At 46.5% G+C, this 15520-nt stretch overlaps 1 protein-coding gene across 2 annotated transcripts in view; it reads left to right on the top strand.

Annotated features, from left to right (window-relative positions):
- scn5lab (sodium channel, voltage gated, type V-like, alpha b) overlaps nt 1-15520 on the top strand; it is a 321528-nt gene that overhangs the window by 107666 nt on the left and 198342 nt on the right. Inside the window, exons 13-14 of one of the 2 annotated variants that reach the window (XM_067967964.1) lie at nt 1112-1134; nt 11021-11259. In XM_067967964.1, coding sequence (XP_067824065.1) covers nt 1112-1134; nt 11021-11259 — 262 coding nt within the window. The remainder of the gene's footprint in view (nt 1-1111; nt 1135-11020; nt 11260-15520) is intronic. The other variant, XM_067967957.1, reaches the window with a different exon arrangement.

Genomic DNA, 15520 nt, shown 5'->3' with positions numbered 1-15520 from the left:
CCCAACATTCTTCGAGAGCTGGTGAGAGAATTGCATTGTCAGTTGGCTTTTACATGCTTCGAGCTTAGTTGAGACTTTACAAACTCATTTCTTTCCTGAGCAGCAATCACATAGAGGAACCTGCTGTACCAACCTTGTTGGGAAAGGACAGTTTTATATAATAATCCAATCTCCAACTTCTGTCTCTCTCTTTTCTCCATCTTTCTATTTTATCAGTACTATTACGGTCAGTCCTGCTCTGAACTTTCTTCTGCTGTTCCTCCTAAATACACCACCCTACACGTTCTTTCTTCTCCCCGTATCCTCTTTTGTGCTGAAATCAATGCTCATCATATTGTCTCCTGCTTTAACCCATCCAGGATCTTAAGAACGTGGACAGGCGTTTCTGCGGACGCAACCGAGACTCCAGGATGGTATGTTGCCTCCCTGGTGCAAGGGTCAAGGATGTCTCGGAGCGGCTGCAGGACATTCTGGAGGGGGAGGGTGAACAGCCAGTTGTCGTGGTGCATATAGGCACCAACGATATAGGTAAAAAACAGGATGAGGTCCTACAAGCTGAATTTAGGGAGTTAGGAGTTAAACTAAAGAGTAGGACCTCAAAGGTAGTAATCTCAGGATTGCTACCAGTGCCACGGGCTAGTCAGAGTAGGAATGACAGGATAGCTAAGATGAATACGTGGCTTGAGAGATGGTGCAAGAGGGAGGGATTCAAATTCCTGGGCCATTGGAACCGGTTCTGGGGGAGGTGGGACCAGTACAAATTGGACGGTCTGCATCTGGGCAGGACTGGAACCAATGTCCTAGGGGGAGTGTTTGCTAGTGCTGTTGGGGAGGGTTTAAACTAATGTGGCAGGGGGATGGGAACCGATGCAGGAAGTCAGTGGGAAATAAAGTGGTGACAGAAACAAAAGGCAGTAAGGGAGAGTGTACAGAACATGACCGGACAGATGGTCTGAGAAAGCAGGGCAAAGACCAAGGGAAGACTAGATTAAACTGCATTTATTTCAATGCAAGAAGTCTGATGGGCAAGGCAGATGAACTCAGGGCATGGATGGGTACATGGGACTGGGATGTTATAGCTATTACTGAAACATGGCTAAGGGAGGGGCAGGACTGGCAGCTCAATGTTCCAGGGTACAGATGCTATAGGAAAGATAGAGCAGGAGGTAAGAGAGGAGGGGGAGTTGCGTTCTTGATTAGGGAGAACATCACGGCAGTAGTGAGAGGGGATATATCCGAGGGTTCGCCCACTGAGTCCATATGGGTAGAACTGAAAAATAAGAAGGGAGAGATCACTTTGATAGGATTGTACTACAGACCCCCAAATAGTCAACGGGAAATTGAGGAGCAAATATGTAAGGAGATTACAGACAGCTGCAAGAAAAATAGGGTGGTAATAGTAGGGGACTTTAACTTTCCCAACATTGACTGGGACAGCCATAGCATTAGGGGCTTGGATGGAGAGAAATTTGTTGAGTGTATTCAGGAGGAATTTCTCATTCAGTATGTGGATGGCCCGACTAGAGAGGGGGCAAAACTTGACCTCCTCTTGGGAAATAAGGAAGGGCAGGTGACAGAAGTGTTAGTGAGGGATCACTTTGGGACCAGTGATCATAATTCCATTAGTTTTAAGATAGCTATGGAGAAGGATAGGTCTGGCCCAAAAGTTAAAATTCTAAATTGGGGAAAGGCCAATTTTGATGGTATTAGACAGGAACTTTCAGAAGTTGATTGGGAGAGTCTGTTGGCAGGCAAAGGGACGTCTGGTAAGTGGGAGGCTTTCAAAAGTGTGTTAACCAGGGTTCAGTGTAAGCACATTCCTTATAAAGTGAAGGGCAAGGCTGGTAGAAGTAGGGAACCTTGGATGACTCGGGAGATTGAGGCACTAGTCAAAAATAAGAAGGAGGCATATGACATGCATAGACAGCTGGGATCAAGTGGATCCCTTGAAGAGTATAGAGATTGCCGGAGTAGAGTTAAGAGAGAAATCAGGAGGGCAAAAAAGGGATATGAGATTGCTTTGGCAGATCAGGCAAAGGTGAATCCAAAGAGCTTCTACAAATACATAAATGGCAAAAGGGTAACTAGGGAGAGAGTAGGGCCTCTTAAGGATCAACAAGGTCATCTATGTGCGGAACCACAAGAGATGGGTGAGATCCTGAATGAATATTTCACATCGGTATTTACGGTTGAGAAAGGCATGGATGTTAGGGAACTTGGGGAAATAAATAGTGATGTCTTGAGGAGTGTACATATTACAGAGAGGGAGGTGCTGGAAGTCTTAACGCGCATCAAGGTAGATAAATCTCCGGGACCTGATGAAATGTATCCCAGGACGTTATGGGAGGTTAGGGAGGAAATTGCGGGTCCCCTAGCAGAGATATTTGAATCATCCACCGCTACAGGTGAGGTGCCTGAAGATTGGAGGGTAGCAAATGTTGTGCCTTTGTTTAAGAAGGGCGGCAGGGAAAAGCCTGGGAACTACAGACCAGTGAGCCTGACATCTGTAGTGGGTAAGTTGTTAGAGGTTATTCTGAGGGACAGAATCTACAGGCATTTGGAGAGGCAGGGACTAATTAGGAACAGTCAGCATGGTTTTGTGAGAGGAAAATCATGTCTCACGAATTTGATTGAGTTTTTTGAAGGGGTAACCAAGAAGATAGATGAGGGCTGTGCAGTAGACGTGGTCTACATGGACTTCAGCAAAGCATTTGACAAGGTACCGCATGTTAGGTTGTTACATAAGGTTAAATCTCATGGGATCCAAGGTGAGGTAGCCAATTGGATACAAAATTGGCTTGACGACAGAAGACAGAGGGTGGTTGTCGAGGGTTGTTTTTCAAACTGGATGCCTGTGTCCAGCGGTGTGCCTCAGGGATCGGTGCTGGGTCCGCTGTTATTTGTTATTTATATTAATGATTTGGATGAGAATTTAGGAGGCATGGTTAGTAAGTTTGCAGATGACACCAAGATTGGTGGCATTGTGGACAGTGAAGAAGGTTATCTAGGATTGCAACGGGATCTTGATAAATTGGGCCAGTGGGCCGATGAATGGCAGATGGAGTTTAATTTAGATAAATGTGAGGTGATGCATTTTGGTAGATCGAATCGGGCCAGGACCTACTCCGTTAATGGTAGGGCGTTGGGGAGAGTTATAGAACAAAGAGATCTAGGAGTACAGATTCATAGCTCCTTGAAAGTGGAGTCACAGGTGGATAGGGTGGTGAAGAAGGCATTCAGCATGCTTGGTTTCATTGGTCAGAACATTGAATGCAGGAGTTGGGATGTCTTGTTGAAGTTGTACAGGGCATTGGTGAGGCCACACTTGGAGTACTGTGTACAGTTCTGGTCACCCTATTATAGAAAGGATATTATTAAACTAGAAAGAGTGCAGAAAAGATTTACTAGGATGCTACCGGGACTTGATGGTTTGACTTACAGGGAGAGGTTAGACAGACTGGGACTTTATTCCCTGGAGAGTAGGAGGTTAAGGGGTGATCTTATAGAAGTCTATAAAATAATGAGGGGCATAGATAAGGTCGATAGTCAAAATCTTTTCCCAAAGGTAGGGGAGTCTATAACGAGGGGGCACAGATTTAAGGTGAGAGGGGAGAGATACAAAAGGATCCAGAGGGGCAATTTTTTCACTCAAAGGGTGGTGAGTGTCTGGAACGAGCTGCCAGAGGCAGTAGTAGAGGCGGGTACAATTTTGTCTTTTAAAAAGCATTTGGACAGTTACATGGGGAAGATGGGTATCGAGGGATATGGGCCAAGTGCAGGCAATTGGGACTAGCTCAGTGGTATAAACTGGGCGACATGGACATGTTGGGCCGAAGGGCCTGTTTCCATGTTGTAACTTCTATGATTCTATGATTCACTCAATACCTTCTTTCCTCTTCCTACCGCCAGGCTTTTTAAAACTCAACCTCGGCCTCGCCTGAAGACTACTTCCTGCTTTATTCCATCTTCCCTCCTACTCTTTACCACTTGTTGGCTTCTGTGTTGTGGGAGCCAAGGGTTCACAAACCTTAAGCAAACACGAGGAAGCAAACAGGGGGATGGGTACCTGGATGTAGCATTGGAAAGGAGAAACAAGGGGCACAAAGGATTGGGCGAGAAAGATAGCACTAGAGCAAGTAATAGTACGATATTAGAGAGAGTACAAGAAAGTCTAAGACTGGTTTGCAGTGCATGTGTGTAAATGCATGAAGCCTGGTAAACAAGGTCGGTGAGCTGCAGGCGCAAATAGCCACATAGGAATATGATGTAGTGGCGATAACGAAAACCTGGCTCAAAAAGGGGCAGGATCGGGTACTAAATATTCCTGGATACAAGGAAAGATAGGGAAAGAAAGCAAGGAGGGGGTGTGGCAGTATTGATTAGGAGAACATTGCAGTGCTGGAGAGAGAAGGGTCAAGGACAGAATCAATTTGGTTAGAGTTAAGAAATAATAGAGGTGCCATTACACTACTGGGTGTATTCTGTAGGCCACCAACTAGTGGAAAGGAGATAGAGGAACAAATATGCAGGGAAATTACAGAGAGGTGCAAAAGCTATAGAGTTGTGATAACTGGGGACTTCAACTATCCTAATATAGACTGGGATAATAATATAAGGGGCAAAGAGGGGGAGGAATTTTTGAAATGTGTTCAGGATAATTTTCTTAACCAGTACATTTCTGGCCCAATGAGGAAGGAGGCATTGCTGGACTTGGTTCTAGGGAATGAGGCGGGCCAAGCGGAGCAAGTGTCAGTGGGGGAGCATTTAGGACCACTCTAAAGTAAAAAATATTCAATTGGAGGAGGGCCAGTTTCAGTGGGATGAGAACGGATCTGGCCCGGATAAATTGGAATCAAAGATTGGCAGGCAAAACTGTAATTGAACAATGGGTGGCCTTTAAAGAGGAGATGGTTCGGGTACAGTCTAGGTACATTCCACGAGGCAGAAAGATAGGGCAACTAAAGCCAGAGCTCTCAGGATGACAAAGGAGATAGAGTAAGATGAAGCAGAAAAAAAGGGTGTATGACAGATGTCGGGTTGATAACACAAGTGAGAACCAGGCTGAATATAAAAAGTTCAGAGGGGAAGTGAAAAAGGAAAGAAGAGGGGCAAAGAGAGAATATGAGAATAGACTGGTGGCCAACATTAAAGGGAATCCAAAAGTCTTCTACAGGCATGTAAACAGTAAAAGGGGAGTAAGAGGAGAGGTGGGGCCGATTAGGGACCATAAAGGAGATCTAATCATGGAGGCAGAGGGCATGGCCGAGGTACTAAATGAGTATTTTGCATCTGTCTTTACCAAGGAAGAAGATGCTGCCAGAGTCTCAGTAAAGGAAGATATAGTTGAGATATTGGATGGGCTAAAAATTGATAAAGAGGAGGTACTTGAAAGGCAAGCTGTACTTAAAGTAGATAAGTCACCCTGTCCGGATGGGATGCATCCTAGGTTGCTGAGGGAAGTAAGGGTGGAAATTGCGGAGGGACTGCCCATAATCTTCCAAACATCCATAGATACGGGGGTGGTGCCAGAGGACTGGATAATTGCAAATGTTACACCCTTGTTCAAAAAGGCCATAAGGATAAACCCAGTAACTATAGGCCAGGCAGTTTAACCTCGGTGGTGGGGAAACTTTTAGAAACGATAATCCAGGAGAGAATTAACAGTCACTTGGACGAGTGTGGATTGATTAAGGAAAGCCAGCATGGATGTGTTAAAGGCAAATCATGTGCAATGCAGTTGATGTGGAGTATATGGACTTTCAAAAGGCGTTTGATAAAGTGCCGCACGGTAGGCTTGTCATCAAGATTGCTGCCCGTGGAATAAAGGGGGCAGTAGCAACATGGATAAAGAATTTGCTACGGGACAGGAAACAGAGAGTAGTGGTGAACAGTTGTTTTTCGGACTGGAGGGAGGTGTACAGTGGTGTTCCCCAGGGGTCAGTGTTGGGACCATTGCTTTTCTTGATATATATTAATGACTTAGACTTGGGTGTACAGGGCACAATTTCAAAATTTGAAGATGACACGAAACTTGGAAGGGAAGTGAACAGTGAGGAGGATAGTGATAGACTTCAAGAGGATATAGACAGGCTGGTGGCATGGGCGGACACTTGGCAAATGAAATTTAACGCAGAGAAAAGCGAAGTGATACATTTCGGTAGGAAAAAGGAGAGGTGATATAAACTAAAGGGCACAACTCTTAAAGAGGTACAGGAACAGAGAGATCTGGGGGTTTATGTGCACAAATCGTTGAAGGTGACAGGGCAGGTTGAGAAAGCAGTTAAAAAAGCATATGGGATCCTGGGCTTTATAAATAGAGGCATAGAGTACAAAAGTATGGAAGTCACGATGAACCTTTATAAAACATTGGTTCAGCCACATCTGGAGCACCATGCCCAGTTCTGGGCATCGCACTTTAGGAAAGATGTGAAGGCTTTAGAGAGGGTGCAGAAGAGATTTACTGGAATGATTGCAGGGATGAGGGACTTTAGTTACGTGGATAGACTGGAAAAGCTGGGGTTGTCCTTCTTGGAACAGAGACGGTTGTGAGGAGATTTGACAGAGGTGTTCAAAATTATGAAGGGTCTAGATAGAGAGAAACTGTTAAACTGTTCCCATTAACGGAAGGGTCAAGTACCAGAGGGCATAGGTTTAAGGTGATTGGCAAAAGAACCAAAGGTGACACAAAGAAAAACTTTTTTACACAGCGAGCAGTTAGGATCTGGAATGCACTGCCTGAGGAGGTGGTGGAAGCAGATTCAATCACGGCCTTCAAGTGGGAACTGGATAAGTACTTGAAAGGAAAAAATTTGGAGGGCTACGGGGATAGGGCGAGGGCACAGGACTAGCTGGATTGTTCTTGCATAGAGCCGGCACGGACTCGATGGGCCAAATGGCCTCCTTCCATGCTGTAACCTTTCTATGATTCTATTCTATGACGAGAAGCAGAGGGAGCCACAAGGTTATGGGGAGAGAGCAGGGCAGTGGGATTCATCTCGGATTGCTCTGGCAAAGCTGACACGGCTACGACGAGCCTCCATGTTTGCTGTAATCTTTTATGGTTCGATGGCTCACAATTCAAAAGAAAAATGAAAGAGAAAAAATGAAACGGAAGAGTTGAAAACATTGTGAAATATTACATGGCTTCTATCATACACTGGCTTCAGAGCAAATTCGGGTTGTCAACCCTCCAGGATTACCTTGGAGTTTCCAGGAATTGAAGACTAATCTCCAAGACATTGCTGCGAGCAACAGCCAGAAGAAAAATCATAGGGTGGTTTATATTAAAAAAAAGAAGTGTTTTTTTTCATTTTCTCTGAACACTTTTATTTATTAGTTCCAAAAATGGTGAAGAAAGGCTATTTGACTGGGTGAGGCGGTTGGAGGCAAGAGGTCATGTGATGTTATGTCCAACCAGAGCTGGTATCCCTAACGCACATCAAAGCAACTGATGTGCACGAATTGCATCAAATGATAAGTGTGCGGCAGTCAGCACATGCCAGAAATGCACAGAGAACACGAAACAAATATCACTGAGTAGAAGAATCCAGTAGTTTTAATTAACAAATACGATATTTTTGTTCTGCGAAACTCTGCCTTTGTTGAGCTGAACAGTCGATAGCGGTTCAAAATGAAATTAAACCCCAGCAAACTTTTTGTAAGTATGTTGATGTGTAAATATAATAATCATTCTACTCGGTTGTAATCATTCCTGCTTTAGTTTTTCCTCGGGCCTCTTCTATAAGCTGATTTATTGGCAAATAAGGACATAGATATTATGTATATCTCACATTCCAGAAATCAATACAGCAAGGATACAACAATGCTGATTGGGGTATATTTTAGAGAATGTTTAGTCTCTAGCTCCAGGATCAATAGAAACAGTGCTGACTATCCAAACCTGCTAAGGTTACCTTTAATGATTATGTGTCACCAAGTTATTTTGCCTATTAGACCTACAGCTAAGTGTGTAAAGCAAATGCTGCCATACTTAAAGGGGAATTTTTAAAAATTTGTTCTTGGGATGTGGGCGTCGCTGGCAAGGCCAGCATTTATTGCCCATCCCTAATTGCCCTCGAGAAGGTGGTGATGAGCCGCCTTCTTGAACCGCTGCAGTCCATGTGGTGAAGTTTCTCCCACAGTGCTGTTAGGAAGGGAGTTCCAGGATTTTGATCCCGCAACGATGAACGAACGGCGATATATTTCCAAGTCGGGATGGTGTGTGACTTGAAGGGGAATGTGCAGATGGTGTTGTTCCCATGTACCTGCTGCCCTTGTCCTTCTAGTTGGTAGAGGTCGTGGGTTTGGGAGGTGCTGTCAAAGAAGCCTTGGCGAGTTGCTGCAGTGCATCCTGTGGATGTGCAGGTGAATGTTTAGGGTGGTGGATGGGGTGCCAATCAAGTGGGCTGCTTTGTCCTGGATGTTGTCGAGCTTCTTGAGTGTTGTTGGAGTTGCACTCATCCAGGCAAGTGGAGAGTATTCCATCATACTCCTGACTTGTGCCTTGTAGATGGTGGAAAGGCTTTGGGGAGTCAGGAGGTGAGTCACTCGCTGCAGAATACCCAGCCTCTGACCTGCTCTTTTAGCCACAGTATTTATGTGGCTGGTCCAGTTAAGTTCCTGGTCAATGGTGACCCCCAGGATGTTGATTGTGGGGGATTTGGTGATGGTAATGCTGTTGAATGTCAAGGGGAGGTGGTTAGATTCTCTCTTGTTGGAGATGGTCATTGCCTGGCACTTGTCTGGCGCGTATGTTACTTGCTACTTATGAGCCCAAGCCTGGATGTTGTCCAGGTCTTGCTGCATGCGGGCATGGACTGCTTCATTATCTGAGGGGTTGCGAATGGAACTGAACACTGTGCAACCATCAGCGAACATCCCCATTTCTGACCTTATGATGGAGGGAAGGTCATTGATGAAGCATCTGATTGTTTTGTATGAGATGAGAGAAATGCACAGATAAAATTGATGCCATCTTTCTGGGAGGGCAGAGAGTCCATGATTCTAGATGAAATTTAAGCTAGGGCGATGTTGATCTTTTTATCCACAAGAACAGCAACAACAACTTGCATTTATATAGTGCCTTTAACGTGGTAAAACATCCCAAGGTGCTTTACAGGAGCGATTATCAAATAAAATTTGACACCGAGCCACATAAGGAGATATTAGGACAGGTGATCAAAAGCTTGGTCAGAGAGGTAGGTTTTAAGGAAGAGAGATAGGTAGCGAGGCAGGGAGGTTTAGGAAGGGAATTCCAGGGCTTAGGCAGCCGAAGGCACGGCTGCCAATGGTGGAGCGATGACAATCAGGGATGCACAAGAGGCCAGAATTGGAAGCTGACGTAATTTTTTCAAGGAGTATAGGGTCATAAATATAAGATACGGGGTCATAAATATAAGATAGTCACTAATAAATCCAATAAAAAATGCAGGAGAAACGTCTTTACTCAGAGAGTGGTTAGAATGTGGAACTTGCTACTGCATGTAGTAGTTGTGGTGACTAGCACAGATGGATTTAAGGGGAAGCTAGATAAGTACATGAGGGAGAAAGGAATGGAAGGTTTTGCTGATATGGTTAGACGAAGTATGGTGCGAGGAGGCCCGTGTGGAGCATAAACACCGGCATAGACCAGTTTGGCCTGTTTCTGTGCTGTACTTTCTATGTAATATTTGATCAGTAGGCCTGTCACCATTTCTCCAGAGAGTATAGAGGACTTGTTTGTGGAAGAATTGGAAGCCTTCTCTCCAGTAACCGTGCAGACCTTGTTTTCAGAAGGAACTGAAGCTGCCTCTCTCTCTTGCTCTCTCGCTCTCTCACGCGCTCGCTCTCTCGCTCTCTCTCTCTCTCTCTCGGGACTACAGAAACTGTTTTTTCAGGAAAAGGAACGGTGATTTACTCCATAATCAAGATGTAGGGCAACACGCTAGTGGCTCAAAGAAAAAATAACGCTGGTTAAATATAGCATCAGTTAGCAGAAAACTTCACTGGAGAAAAGATCCATCAAATTAGGAAAGTTACACCAATGTGGACAACCCTGAGGGGTGGTTGAGTGAGGGCACTGCCTGCTGCAGCACTGAACCATTGAAAAGCGGGGGAGGTCTCAGATTCAGCTCTGCCAAGTACTTTCGAAGTGTAGTCACCGTTGTAATGCAAGGGAATGGTAGCAGCCAGCTTATGCGCAGCAAGGTCCCACAAACAGCAATGAGATAAACGACCAGATAACAAGCTGTTTTATTGATGTTGATTGCGAGGATTTCAGAAGAATTCCCATGTTGTTCTTTGAAAAATGCCGTGGGATCTTTTACGTCCACCTGAGAGGGCAGGCGGCGCCTCGGATTGGCATCTCATGTAAAAGACGGCACCTCCGACACTGCAGCACTCCCTCAGTACTGCACTGAAGTGCCAGCCTTAGATTACGTGGCCAAGTCTCTGGAGTGGGGCTTAAATCCATGACCTTCCGACTCAGAGGCGAGAGTGCTGCTCCCACTGAGCCACGGTTGACGCCTTAAGGCACATTCTTTCTTCCATATCAAAGAATTCTGAAAGGCTTTGGGAACAAACCTTGTATAATTTTTTCTCTCTGTGTGTTTGTGGAGGGAATTGTAATTTAAATTCTCAAACACTGATTCATTAGAGGGTGTAGTGGAAGAATCATGTCCTCATTGTTTGAACATAAGAACATAAGAAATAGGAGCAGGAGTAGGCCAATCGGCCCCTCGAGCCTGCTCCGCCATTCAATAAGATCATGGCTGATCTTGGCTTTAAGTACAATCTACAATTAGGCGTTGTTCATTGGAGTGATGTCGTGCAGATTATTTCAGTTTGGGTGCCACAGCATGAAGAAAGTAAGAAAGAACTTGCCTTGAAACAGCACCTTTCATGACCTCAGGTCTTCCCAAAGCGCTTTACAGCCAATGAAGTACTTTTTGAAGTGTAGTCACTGTAGCCATAGTGAGGGTTCTGCGATTAGGGCTTCAGTCGACTGCTTAACACCAATCCACCTGTTTGGTTTTACTCCTAGAACTCGAAGAATCTCGCCTGAAGTTTCCTCGTTGCTGGTATTACTTTTCACAAACCTTTCTTATCTGGAACTGCTGCCCGACGTGGATAAAAATGAAGAAAATCTTGAAATTTGTAATGATGGATCCTTTCCTGGACCTAGCGATCACCATCTGTATCGTACTGAACACCCTCTTCATGGCGATGGAGCACCATCCAATGTCCAAAGAGTTTGATCAAATGCTCTCTGTGGGGAACCTGGTAAGTTGAACCCCAAAAGGAAAGTCGACAGTGTAACGTCTGATTGTGTGGGTGAATATATTAAAGACACAGACAGACAGACTTGCGTTTATAAAGCGCCTGTCATGACCACAGCCAGTGAAGTACTTTAGAAGTGTAGTCACTGTTGTAATGTAGGGAATGTGTATGTGCGTACATTTTCAGTGCTTATGTGTGTGTGTGTGTGGGTACATTTTGTATGTGTGGGTGCATATATATGTGTCAGTGCTTCAGTATGTGTGTGGGTACTTATATGTGTTTAGGTGTGTGAGTTTGTAGGTATGTAGATACGTGTGAGGGTACATATATTTGCGTGGATTGTCTGTATGTGGGTATGTGTGTGGGCATTTATGTGTATATGTGCGTGGGTACGTATGTGTGTAGAGATATGTCTGTGTAGGTGCATTGGGGATTGGTGCGTGTGTGTGTGCGTGTGTGTGTGTGTCTCTTCGAATAGCCGCAATATCTAAGGGATATCAGGTGAGTTGGGCTGACGACCTACTCCAAGCAGAATAAAAATGGGAGCCAGGTTAGAAACAGTGGCAGCATTTTACACTGGAGTTACGCCAGTGTCCTGAAGATTCTTTTTCTTAGCTTCTCTCTCCCTCCCACCCCCCCCCCCCCCCCCCCCGACCCTCCAGTCCTCTCGGACCTGCTCCATCTCTTCCATTCTCCAAGCTTCATCCTTGATATTTTCAATTGTAGGCTTGATTTTCCCTATTTAGGCTTTAAGCTGTATTATTTGGTGAAGGCAAATTTCATCGCTCAGCCCTCTCAATATTACTGAGAGTGACTGTGCAGGTTTTCATTGGGCCAAACCTGACCTGTTTGTACCACAGGGTGGTTTCAGCAACAGCTGGGAACTCTTTGAGATTTGAAGAGTTAAAGCCGTGCTCTTTGAACTGAAGTGATTGTGCGCCTGTAAGATTTGTGTCCACGCGTGAGACTCTTGCTCTGCCTCAGTGAATCTCGCACATGTGCAGTTAGTGCAAAGCCACGTTGGCAACTTTTCCATTTGAGATCTTCTCCGCTGTCGGGGGTCGGGGGGTCGGGGGTCGGGGGGTCGGGGGTCGGGAGTCTGTGACGGCCAGCAAAGCCCAGAGAAATCACATCCTCCCCCCGCCCCTCCTCCTCCTCCCAGTGCAAATTAACACCTTCAGAACAGCAGAGGATAAAAGTACAAACATAGAATTACACAGAATTTACAGCAGAGAAACAAGGCCATTCGACCCAACAGGTCTATGCTGGTTATGCTCCACATGAGCCTCCTCCCTCCCGACTTCATCTAACCCTACCAGCATAACCTTCTATTCCTTTCTCCCTCATGTGTTTATCCAGCTTCCCCTCAAATGCATCTATGCTAGTCACCTCAACTGCTCCTCGTGGTAACGAGTTCCACATTCTAACCACTCTCTGGGTAAAGAAGTTTCTCCTGAATTCCTTATTCAGGAGGAATGTGAAAGGAAAGGTGAGACTTCACCCCACTGCGTTTACTGCTGCTGCCCACCCCCCCCCCCCCCCCGTCCCCTCTTGCCTAAACTCTCACGTAGCCAAGTGTTGGTGTCGTTTAAGCTGCTGCCAGGACTGGGGCACAGGCACTCAGCCGCTCGAGCGTGAAATGAGCAGCCTTAGCCGCTAAACTATTGAAGCAATCTAATCTCGAGTCCTAGGATGTGTAGCATACTGAGATAACGGTGGCAAGTGCCGCACGTGTGATTTGACAGCTCTGTAGAGGCCACTCGTTGCCTTGCCCCGCTTCCTCAGCCAAGTTGTGTGACGCGAGGGTGCGTCGTGGCGTGACGCGAGGGTGCGCGGTGACGTGACGCGAGGGTGCGTCGTGGCGTGACGCGAGGGTGCGCGGTGACGTGACGCGAGGGTGCGCGGTGACGTGACGCGAGGGTGCGTCGTGGCGTGACGCGAGGGTGCGCCGTGGCGTGACGCGAGGGTGCACGGTGACGTGACGCGAGGGTGCGCCGTGACGTGACGCGAGGGTGCACGGTGACGTGACGCGAGGGTGCACGGTGACGTGACGCGAGGGTGCGCCGTGGCGTGACGCGAGGGTGCACGGTGACGTGACGCGAGGGTGCACGGTGACGTGACGCGAGGGTGCACGGTGACGTGACGCGAGGGTGCCTTGTGATGAGCTACGTGCCTCAGCCTTGCCGTTCGGTTTGCTTTGAAATCTCCAATTCTTGTCTCTTGCGCATCCCCGATTTCCTTCGCTCCACCATTGGCGGCCGTGCCTTCAGCTGCCTGGGCCCTAAGCTCTGGAATTCCCTCCCTAAACCTCTCCGCCTCTCTACCCCTCTAGGACGCTCCTTAAAACCTACCTCTTTGACCAAGCTTTTTGGTCACCTGTCCTCATATCTCCTTATGTGCCTCAGGTGTCAAATTTTGTTTGAAAATCGCTCCTGTGAAGCGCCTTGGGACGTTTTTACTACGTTAAAGGCGCTATATAAATGCAAGATGTTGTTGTTTTCGACAGTAAGAGTTAGCAGGCTATCCGACCAAGAGGGGAATTCAGAACCAAACCCAAATACACCTATTATTATACTCTGTGTTGATTTGAAATGTAAACCAGATATTTTTATACAAAATAGGCACTCCTTGAAAGAGTGCAAGCCCACTCTTTACGAAATGTAAAGGTAGGTGATGTACTTTAAGGATCCATTAATTGTAATAAACTATAAAGCACATGTTTTCAGTCTGCATAAGGCATAGTTCACTGAATTAAATGAAATATTCATTTCGCACACTGCTCAGTCCCAGAGGGAGAATGCTGTCTCTCTTCAGCCGTCTCGGCCTTGCTCCCTGGGTCACCCTCCCTAAATCCCCCTCCAGCTGCTACTCCTCTCCCTGCCTTTAAAAGTCCCTTCCCCCTCCCCAAGCCCCCAAACCCTTTGAGACCTCTCAGTGACACCTTGAGAGCGGCCTGGAGCAGCAGAGAACCAATGCGGGAAATATCGTGGCGGGAAGTCTCGCTCTCTGGGAGCGCATGTCGGCAATTTAGGCTTATGATATTCCGACTGTTTACTGGCTTGGGAAATTGGGCACTCGGCCGGCGAGCCAGAATTCCCAACCTGCACTCCCTGTGGGCAGAGCTTCCAATCAGCAGCATAAAGGCAGAAAATCACCCGTGGAATAGAAATACAAGCCGCTGTTTATCAACTTGTTACACCGAGCGCTGCGTTGCCTCTGGGATTGGGTGTGGTCCTTGGGCAGAAGCACGTGAGAGGACACTGATCACAGACTACAAAATATTTTTTTTAATTTCAAAATATACTTTATTCCATAAAATTTAAAGATACACACAGTTTACACACAGTTCAAATAAAGGGCACAAAATGCAGCACAGCTGTTCAAAGCAATACAGTGCAGGTCGTATACACTATCATCTCATTGTTACAATTTTAAAACACGGTACATATTTTCTATACATCCTGTACAATACAAGGTGCGGTGGCTTTATACGGTGGCCTTTTCCCCATCGAGCCTTTGCGTAGGTCGCACCTCGCCTCAGTGCGTCCCGCAGCACCTACTCCTTGACCTTCTAATGTGCCAGTTGGCAACACTCGATCGCGGACAGCTCCTTCAGCATGTTTCGGGTGGACCAAAGGGCCTCCTTCACCGGATTGATGGTCTTCCAGCTGCAGGTGATATCTGTCTCTGTGTGCGTCCCCAGGAACAGTCCGTAGAGCACAGCGTTCTGGGTTACCGAACTGTTTGGGATGAACCGGGACAGATACCAACGCAACTCCCTCCACACCTTCTGCACGAAGGGGGCAGCCCATCAGGAGGTGGGAGACGGTCTCCTCCCCGCCACAGCCTCGAGGGCAGCTCGCGGTGGCACTGAGGTTCTGTGCGTGTTGGAAGGGCCACGCTGGGAGGGCCTTTCTCACCGCCATCCAGGCTACATCCTGGTGCCTGTTGGTCAGTTCCGGATCACAGACTGGAAAATAAGCCACGTGCCGTTTAACAAGACAATGACACTCCTATAAAGAGAAGAAAGAACTTGCATTTATATAGCGCCTTTCATGACCTCAGGATGTCCTAAATTGCTTCACAGCCAATGAAGTACTTTTTGAAGTGCAGTCACTGTTGTAATGTAGGAAACGTGGCAGCCAATTTGCACACAGCAAGGTCCCACAAACAGCAATGAAATAATGACCAGATAATCTGTTTTAGTGATGTTGGTTGAGGGATCAATATTGGCCAGGACACTGGGGAGAACTCTTTGATATAG

The sequence above is a fragment of the Heptranchias perlo genome, chromosome 2, assembly GCF_035084215.1.
Source record: "Heptranchias perlo isolate sHepPer1 chromosome 2, sHepPer1.hap1, whole genome shotgun sequence".
Lineage (NCBI taxonomy): Eukaryota > Metazoa > Chordata > Chondrichthyes > Hexanchiformes > Hexanchidae > Heptranchias > Heptranchias perlo.
The sequence above is the reverse complement of the archived record's forward strand: the minus strand, read 5'-3'. Positions and strand labels throughout refer to the sequence as shown.